This window comes from Nanorana parkeri, unplaced genomic scaffold (genome assembly GCF_000935625.1).
Source record: "Nanorana parkeri isolate BGI_ZX_2015 unplaced genomic scaffold, ASM93562v1 scaffold732, whole genome shotgun sequence".
Classification (NCBI taxonomy): Eukaryota; Metazoa; Chordata; class Amphibia; order Anura; family Dicroglossidae; genus Nanorana; species Nanorana parkeri.
The window spans coordinates 388807-399271 of NW_017307000.1; the positions used below are offsets into that span (position 1 = coordinate 388807).

The following is a 10465-nucleotide window of genomic DNA, read 5'->3' on the forward strand; positions in this document are numbered from 1 at the left end:
AGCTTGCGGAGAGTTTTACATCCTGATGAAAACAAGCTTTTTATTTGCAGGCTCCATAAATCAAGCTGCAGTTTATACTCAATGGTGACCCATCTCTTATTGATTGGGTTAGTCTAATGTTTTAGTCAAAGTAAGGCAAAAGGGCGGCAACCTGTGCTTAGCTGACCGTAGTGCTTTACGATTCCTTTATGTATTAAATATTTGTTAAAATATATTGTATATTAAAAAAATCATAAAAAACTAAAATGGTATAATATAGTTTACCTTTAAGAGTAAAAAAGTTTTACGTTTTTTGTTTTTCCATTTTATTTGTAGTTTATATCATTTTGTTAGCATTCATCATGGAGCTAAAATGTCAAGCAAAAAGAGTCCATGAGACATGTTAATTTTGGGAGGGCTGGCCTTTTAAAGTGTATCTACAGGCAAATACATTGTATTTAAACCATTGTGTGAATTGTACATTCCGCTTTATCTACACTCATACTCAGTATACTTTTTTCTTCCTTCGTATGCCTCTGGATGTACCTGTTTATCTGGCCAATTCACTCTCCTCCACATATTTTACTGCAAAAGGGTGCCAAAGCTTGGCGGCTGCTGCTGAAACCACCACAGCATTTTCACCCTTTCTGCACTGCATATGTCTATTGAGTTCACTGGATATAGTTCATGTAAAGATGTCACTTCCTCCTTTTACATCACGGTTCTAGTCCCTGCCCACTTTTTGCAGAGAACAGGGGATGAATGAGAGGGTTTGTAGTCATGTGACTGTAACAGGAAAGAAAAAAAAGCATTTAGATGAATTTTTTTAACAAACTTGCATTGGCTAACATGTCTTTCTAAGAGTTGTATTTTTGGCTGTTGGAGTGCTGAGCCTTGACATCTACTTTTATATTGGTCGTAATTCCAAAAAACCTCTTGTATTTCAGCCTATATTTTTGGCATATTTTTAGCTTTTGTTTACGCATTTCATGTCCTGCTAATTTAAATATACAATAAATAATAATTGAGTTTAATAAACACAAAATATTGCATAAAATATGCAATATTTTATGCAATATTTTGGGAATATAAGGGAAGCAGGGCAGTTCAAACATTTATTGAAGATAGTCTAAAACACATTCATTTAAAGTGTGAACTAATGTTTGATAGTAGATGACTCAGACCCAAAGCTTGGTCTAAATGACAAGACAACCAGGTTCCCAATGACCCCATGGCCAGTGTGCCTCTATGCAGATAAGGTGACAACAGTATATAAGTGTGTTTATATATCAGTGGCGTAACAACTGGAGGGGCAACCGTTGCGGCTGCCCCGGGCACACAGCTGTGGATGGCGCAATGAAATGACAAGCGAGACCCGGGGAAAGGCTGCAGCGGTGTGGAATCCCAGCGGGTGGTAAGTTGCTTTTTACATTAAGTCCTGCTTTGCACAAGGACTAAATGTAGTGTGGGGAAGCCGATTGTTTGTTTACAAGTGATCTCGGCGATGTCGCCAAGATCACTTGTAATAAGACGGCAGCCAGTCCGTCCACATCCCCCCCTCCCCCACACCTACCTTTCTCCTCGCTGTCTCTGTCCGGGCGATCTGTGTTTTGTTTTGTTTTTCTTTCTGAGATCGGGAGCCGCCGATAGCCATTTGGAATGCATAGCTAGATTCCTATTGGCTATTTCACTTTGCAATAGCCAATAGCAAACCAGCTATTGCACCCACCACCTGCAGCTCCGTGTAAACAGCGAGAGGGGAGAGCAGTCTTCCCCTCTCACCTGTCACAGGAGTCACATCACAGTGCTGTGCTAGAACTCCTGTCTTGGAGGTGACAGGTTCAATAAAGAGAACCTGTCACCTCCAAATGCTATCACACAGGGACTTGTTAGCTCCTGTGTGATAGCGATAAAGTTAAGTGGAAAAAAATTGATAAAAAAATAATGAAATAAATACAAATACAAAATAATGAAATAATAAAAAATATATTAAATTAAAAAAATAAAAAGGTGAATAAAAAGTAAAAACTATCATGGCCCACTTGCCATGATAACCAGTTTATTGGCAGGCTCCTTCCCTACAGGGACCCGGGCTCCCCTGCACAGAACGAGGACAGGAGCCTGCCAATCAGCTTGTTACTATTCCCTGGGTGATATTTGGGGGCGTACAGGGACAATGAGGGCATGCTGGAACTTGAAGTTGCCTGGGTAATATTTTGGGGAGGTGTAGAGGGACAATGAGGGTATGCTAGGACTTGTAGTTCAATTACGATATGTCCCAGCATGCTCTAATTTTACCTGTTCACCCCCACATATCACCGGGGGGGGGGCGCAAAATTGTGTTCTACCCCGATCGCCTGTTACTCTAGTTACGCCACTGTTATATATCTATCTGTATTATTATGCTGTATTATTAAAATTTCCAGCATCCTGCTTTTCATGAAGCGTCTTAATTGCCTTTGCTGGCAACAAGGTAAAAGCTTTTTGGATCACATGTAGATTCAATAAATTACATTTGTTTTCCTCAGACCTATGGAGAAAGATATTCAGCAACAATACAACTTAATGGTGCCCTAGGAATTTATTAAATGATTTTTGATTCTTGAGAAAACTGCCTAATGGAAATTCTACAAATGCCAGACTTTGTTATGCCTTTGGGGGGATAGTGTTCCAAGATAAACATTAAAACAGCAGCACACTCAACTATTAGGGTCTAAAATGTGCTTTTCTAGAATAAAAATAACTTAGCTTGTAAAACGTGTTGTATTTGCGGTTACAGTGACAGATATATTTTATGTTCTCCTTTACAGTCTTACCCCGGACATAGCCTAGAGAATGAAGATTTTAACATTCCACCTATTACACCACCATCACTGCCAGAGCATCCACTGATGTCATTGTCAGAGGCGGAGTCAGGATACCACTCATTGTGTCACCCCATGAACCAGAATGGCCTACTTCAATTTCACCCTCAAAATATGGATTTGCCAGCAATTACAGTATCAAATATGCTGGGTCAGGATGGGTCTCTAATTTCAAACTCCCTTTCAGTGGTAAGATAATCTGTTCCTGTTTTGATGGTGTATATGTTATGAAGAAAATATGTCAGGCAATGTAAAGCCTGTTCCCGTGGCTAATTTATGACTGAAGCATATGCCGTTTGTCAGGACTGTCATATATGAATTTTAGGAATTGCAGTTATCCGATTACTTGTTAATGCTCCAAATTAAAGTCAGTGTGCTATTATGTTCAACGAATAAGTAGATAACAGAACCCTTATTTATTGTTGCCCTTTTTAGTTATTGTGTATATAACACACAGTGGCTTATTGGTTAGCACTTCTGTCTTGCAGCACTGGGGTCCTCGGTTCTAATACCAGCCAGGACACTATCTACATGGAGTTTGCATGTTCTCCCTGTGCTTGCATACCGATAAACACTGGTTTCTTCTCACACTCCAAAGACATGCTGGTAGGTTAATTGGCTCTTTGTTCTAAATTCACCCTAGTATGTGTATGCATGTGAGATACGGTCCATAGATATTAGGCTCCTTGAAGGCAGGAATTGATGTGTATGTAAAGCGCTGTCTAAATTGTTGGTGTTATATAAATACCTGTAGTAAAAAGAATATAATGTTAGATATGCAATATGTAGAAGTCAGTTGCATTCTTAACTCCTCTACCTAGGTTTAAAAACAGTTGTGTTTTTTTGAAAAAGGATTTATCAGATATTTGTGAAACAGTACCTGTAAACTTCAGGTTGTCTCCCACCCCCCTTTCCCTTCCCCCCACCATTAAACACCTGTTCTTAAGAATATCTTAAGCTGGAATTGGGCTTAAAAGCAGGTGACAGGCAAGGAGAAAGATCAAAGTACGATTATATGAGTGGGCCTTCCATACAGTTTGAGGAAAATGAATGTCTGTTTCAGGCCTCTGAGAGCCCAAACAGGTAATCACATCGAATAAGGATATTGTTTTTGTAAGAGAATAAGGATATGAGCATATTTTGAATCAGTATAATTTCCTTTCAGAACTGATTTATTGGTTCAATATGGAGTTTTAGGTAGGTTGACCTCGTAGACATACAGTATTTTTCTTTAGGCATAGAGATAACAATAATGCTAATAAAAGGCCAACGTTATTGTTAATTCCATCCTTTAATGTTTCATTTAGAACATTATAATAATCATATATCCAAAAGAGCAAGAATCCATCCATTGGCCATTGGTGCTTCTATAGTTGTTTTTTATTTATTAAAATCCTGATGTTGGGCTTCCTGTTTCAGATATTTTTAGGCATGTGCCCATTTTGTCTTATTTATAAACTAGCCTTTAAAATATGGCTAACTAAGATTGAGTTGCTCAAGAAAAACAATCTCACCCCCAAAACTCTTAGGCTTATGAGCACTGCTGGTAAATGCAAGTGTCGTTCTTGGCCATGTAGATCAAGATGAACTTACTCTTCCTCATCAGACTGTATTGAGTTGTCTCTAAATCTAACTGAAACATATATCCTACTTTTCTGATCTTGACAAATGTTTAGAATATCTAACAATTCAAGCCAGAACAAGCTGGCAACTTGTTTAACAATAGTTTTTTACAAAATAATTTACTATTTTAAATACATAATAAACAATGGCATCATTTCCCACTCCTTCTCTTTTTTATGTTGCTAAGAAAAGGCATGCCATTACCACATGGCACAAATAGGATAGAAAACAAATAAGAAATAGAATAGGCAACAAACAAAGGTCTGAAATGGGTGTCTTAATTGCTGCATTTCTGCACTGACAGAGCCAATTCTCTTTGTAGTCAAACATCACTGCTTTGACAACCCACACATACATATGTTTTGCGCTGTGCCTATTGAAATAAATATTTTTTTTTCCTTGGGTCTACTGGGAATGCTGTAAATCAGCAAATGGAGATACATTAAAGCTGCATGAATTTCTAATACAGTATGTTGCTATTACAGAAAAAAGAAGCATTCGCATATTGAATAATGCAGCTTTCAAAGCTCAGCAGAAAATTTGATTACAAACAATTTGATTACAGGTTTCTGAAGAAATATTTCCAAAATATTGTGGCATTTTGCTCCCGTAATGCATAAAACATAACAGCAGACCCGTCTGCAAGTTCTTTTAGGACAGTAAAGAATAGATGATGTCAACTCTAATTACTTCAGTATCAAATAAGGCAAGCATTAGTCTGAAATGAAATGGATGTCACATTGTGTAAAAAGAAATGCTTTTAGACAATGTGACAGGGGATAAAGGCAATGAATAATTAGATATTCTTTGCACAATTTATCATAGCTTTATCAGTCGCGCCTTTTATTTTAGAAATTATTCCATTTTATTCAATAACTTAGTACAAAATACAGACAGTTTTTCTATGTCTTGGGCATCTCCCTAATTTGTCATTCCTAGTGTTTACAATAGTTAGAGTCTAACATTTTTTGAGTTATCATTTTTTTAAGCCTTTAAAATGTGTTTTTATTTTGTCTATAATATTATGTGATGTTCCCATATTCTCTAATAGAAAATAACATCTGAAACAAATCATAAAATCTTCCAGTAACTTGGAGAAACTCAAGAGTCTGAGATTGAAAAATACAAAAATACACCATATTCATTCTCAAAAAGCATGAATTTTCAAAGCAATGCCCTTCTAAAGGGATCATTTAGTTATGACAGCCCAGTCAACAAGAAACTGATATCTGTAAATTTTGGTTTTTTTATTGTTGGTTTTCATAGTATAGATCTGAACAAGTGAAAAGTGCCTGTATGCTGCAGCATTAATAGATTACACCACCACTGGCAAATTGTTTTCCATCTTCCATTATGGGATATAGACAAAAGATATGCCAAATATAAAGACTATTATTGTTCTAAAGATTGATCAGCTGAATAGGTTTCTGCTCAACCAGTGCATCTGCAATAGAATACATAGTATGTCTGATGATGCAGCAACAACCACAAAAAATAAGGTTCATGCTACCTGTCACATTACAAATGTTCATAAATGTACTTGGTTGATGTTTTTATGCTCAAGGGCACCATCTTCAGAATGTGTACAGGAAATGAGGCCCTTGAGCACAGACACATTGACCAAATACATATATGAGAATTTGCAACATAATGTACAGCACAAATCTTTTCAGGGAGTCATCATGAAATAAAGGTGAAGGACAAGGTATAGCGTATTCTAAAGCCAAGTAAACACATTCATTGTCAAGGTTCTAGAGGTCTCTCCTTCATACTTATAATAGTAGAAGTATGAAAAAAAGCCCCAAAATATAATAAAGAGATAACATACTTATAGAGCAGGATCACGGGCTCTTTGCCCTTCAAAACAAACTGATTTTGTATGCCTTTTGAAATTCTGGAAGACTTCCTTGGATTTATCCTCTAAGAGTAGGTGATTTGCCACTTCCAGAGGATATCCAGCCTATTCTTGACATATTAAAAAGGAATGATGTTTAATAATCTGTTCAATCAAATATTACCTACTGGTTGTTTTTAATTTGTTGCTGTTGGATACTACTTTCCATTTCTTTAGCTTTTGAAATGAATTATGCTTATACTTGAATAAGTAATTTTTTTTCATGTCTATATTTTACCTCCCAGTGTTAAAATTACATGATTAATAATGAGATAATTTATGTTTATATTCAGATTTGTAGTTCAGTAGCACCAGAAGAACAAAGGGTTGGTTAAATGTGAATATCAGTGTTGGAAAATGTAAGAAAAAGAGCTAACAGATTGAACAAATCTAGTGCATGATCTATGCCTTTAATGGGGGTGCTAACCCTAAAGTAGTGTTAAACCCTCAAACTTTTTTCAATAATAAATCCATATCAAACAAATATACATTACATATACATGCCCAGTAAAATATTTATTTAAACATTTGCCTGAACACTTACAGTCATCTTGTTTCTGAACAGCTGGCGTTAGCTCTTGGCTCAGCTTCCCTGAACTTCCTGTTGAGTACAAGATCACAAGGGACAGTGCAGTCTCCAGCAGCTGTTCATTTACTGGAGAAGGCAAAAGGGTAGAGAAGGGAGCAGGGGGAGTTGAAGGGCTTGCTTTGCTGTGCCTGTGTGTTTGTGAAGACCCACACAGCTTACTAGCACATGAAGGTGACTCCATAGGAATCTTGCAAGGGAAAGGAGTCACCTTAAAACAAGATATCACAGCCAGTGCTCAGGGAACCAGCTGATTCTGAAGAAAACTAAAACCTTTAAACATCAAGGAGCAGCATCCACAGTAAGGGATTTAATCAGCATTTGAAAAAGCTTAAAAACATTTTGAATATAATATCAGTTTATTCACAAAATAGCAACTGGGTGATAAGTTTGAGGGCATCCTACATCTAAATATAAAAAATGCCAAGTAATATACCAACATTTGTTATGGCCAACCTATTGGCATAATTGGCATTATAGCCTCAAATATCCTGGCCTATTTTGACAAATATTGAACTTTTTCTAGCTATCAAACACATGATTATAGCACATGCCTTTGTAATGGTAATAGAAGATATGTGGGACAGTTTTACAAGGATTAGACTAATAGCTCAGTATCCCAAACCATATTATAAAAAGCATCAACAGAGATTTACTTTTTCATTCTTGGAGTTTGCATAGTAAAATAACAATTATATATGTGCTAATGGTACATCATGTGGTCTGTTAATAGGTTTTTAAAAATATTATAATTGCTTCTATGTGAACAGAACATCTTTTATTGATGGGCTTGAAAAAGCATGAGAGTTACAGGTAAATCTATTGCAAGAGGCTGGGGAACTTTCCAAAAGCATACATACCAGATTATTTTTATGTAAAAAAAAAACTAAACAAGAAAACATAATTTGAAGAATGTCATTTGTTTAATTTATTTTGTGGCAGGCCATCTTATGACATCTTAAAAGCTGTCATTATACACTGCATTGTTTAGACATTCACACGACTTCTGTTTCTACATTGATCATTGTATAACAAGTGCTATTTCTCAAAGGTATATTCAGTTACTGTGAATCCAAATTCTTCACTCTCTCAAACCTCCAAAGGAAACAAAATTGTAAACCAGAATACTGCAGTAGTGTGAAAATATTTTATGCACATCTTCAATATTTCTCGTAATAATTGGGCATCTGGTAACATCATTAAAGTGGATTTTACACTAAAAGCATAGGTCCTTCTATTACACCAGGTCTACCTTTTACAAATGGAGGAATGATACCTGTAAAAATACAAACCTGTGGGTGAAAAAAGTTAGAAAACATACTTACCTTACACCCTGGTCTGCCCATAGTGCTTAGGCAAGGGTGCTAACACAATCCTTCCAGTGAGGTCCTGGGAATACTGAAGATCCCAAACCTCACAATATGGGACTCCTGCAATGTGCTGGAGCATCTGCTTATGGGATTTGTGATCTTCAGTGTTCACAGGATCTTGCTGAAAAGATTATGAAGTCACCCAGTCCAGTGTGTAAGCCAAGGGTAATGTAACTTTTTGCTACAGGTGTGTGTTTTACAGGTATCATGTGATATGCAATAGGTAGGGAGATCTGATGTAATAAGTGGTCCTTGCCCTGAGAGGTCCGCTTTAACATTGTTATTTATTTAAAGAGTAAGTCCACCTAAAATAGATTTTTCCATTTTGGCTACATCATATTGGGTTGAATTTCTCTTCAGGAGACACTGGTATGGCTTTTAACTTGGCCATTTTACCACTGCTATAAAATTAAAATAGTAGCATTGTAAACAGGATTGAAAACAGACCAAAGGCAAATTCAACCTTCTCTATATCAAATTCTGTGATTGTGTTGCAGGTGCCAATTTCCTTCTTGACACTATCACCATTTACTTACATTGTTGACCATTATCTCCTAATTTGGCAGGGAATTAAAATGCTTAGATTTACCTAAAACTTTCCTATTGTTAAATAATAATGTAAACGATGCTGCATGCTCTCTTGGCCAAACCAGTAATGCAAGCTTATGAAGCTTGTTTGGATCTTCCCACTACCATCTCTTGCCTTTGGCAACTTTATTACATTGCTAGACATGTGCACTGCCAAAAAATTAGTTTCGTTTCGTTTTAAATTCGGATTTGTGTTATTTAGTTTTTCGGGATTCGGGTGTGAAAGTCAATTCGGATTCGGAATTCGGATTCGGACGAAATTCGGTAGCGTTAGTACGAACGTTCGTTTCGTTTTCTGTTCTTATTCGTTTCTTATTCGTTTCTTATTCGTTTGCAGCAAAGTGACATTTGAGGGCGAAAAAATATTTTTCTCCTTCTCTAATGTCACTTTGCTCCAACAAACGAAACGAATAAGAAACGAATAAGAAACGAATAAGAACAGAAAACGAAACGAACGTTCGTGCGAACGCTACCGAATTTCGGAAATGGAAATTCGGATTCGTATGCATTCGTTATGTCTGTAATTCGGAATTCGGATACATCCGAATGTCCAAATTTACGAAAATTCGTCCGAATTTCGATTCGGAACGAAAAGAATCGCACATGTCTATACATTGCCATCTTTGAACCTTTTCATGCTCTGCTGTTGTTCTTCTTACAGTTTATGGGCCCAAAACTTTACAAGTGTTTTATACATAGCATGAAAAGGGAGATAAACAGGTGGTCCAACTGTACTTAATTTTTATTTTTTTACACTGTTTTGATACAGCCCATTGATTTGGTAGCCTTTGCAGAAGTTGCTTTGTCTTTTGATCTCATTTTTCAGCTTATTGTTTAAAAGTACAGAATTTGCTAAATGTATCTCAAGTCTTTAACCGAAAGGGGTGTTACATTCTTTTGTTGTAAAATAACTTTACTGGTCATTTTAAGCATGGCTGGGGTAATTCTGCACATGTAAACACCTTACTTTCCAGGCAGCAAAGACACTCATTTAAATATTAATCTTTTCGCTGCCGCAACTATATGCCATACAGGGCTTGTAAACCCCCTATGTGATAGCAGTAAAGTTAAAAAATAAAAAACTTTTTAAAAGTCCCCTGACCCCATATTTACACAGATATGAATGCAAACATGCGCCTGGTGCATCTATGTATGTAAACAATGATTGCACCATACATGTTGGGTATTGCCACAATTATTCTTGGGCCATTATTCACTGTTAACTCTAAACTGATTTTCTGTGAAGGCTTTTAAAATGTCCTCTATGTCCTTCCTCGAGTGCACACCATTTTGAAGCTTGGCATGTTTGGTATCTATCTGCACTCTGCAAATACTCAATGCAATCTCATTATATTATGTTTTACCAAAAATTGGGTATTATGCTTATGTGCACTAAAATTAACATTACATTTGTTTTTAATTAAGAAGTGCTTTATTAAAAAACACAATCTCAATAAAAAAATAACATCAAACAAATCAAACATCTTGGTGCAGAGTTAGCAGAGCCACAGTAAAAATGTCATATTGGAATTTTCTAAATATCTACAACTGTCTAATAAAG

General features: G+C 36.4%; 1 protein-coding gene across 1 annotated transcript in view; it reads left to right on the plus strand.

The window, feature by feature from the left end:
- The window catches only part of TOX (thymocyte selection associated high mobility group box), a 214255-nt gene that overhangs the window by 138381 nt on the left and 65409 nt on the right, over window positions 1-10465 (plus strand). Inside the window, exon 3 of the mRNA XM_018564196.1 lies at window positions 2790-3032. Within this exon, the coding sequence (XP_018419698.1) occupies window positions 2790-3032 (243 nt within the window). The remainder of the gene's footprint in view (window positions 1-2789; window positions 3033-10465) is intronic.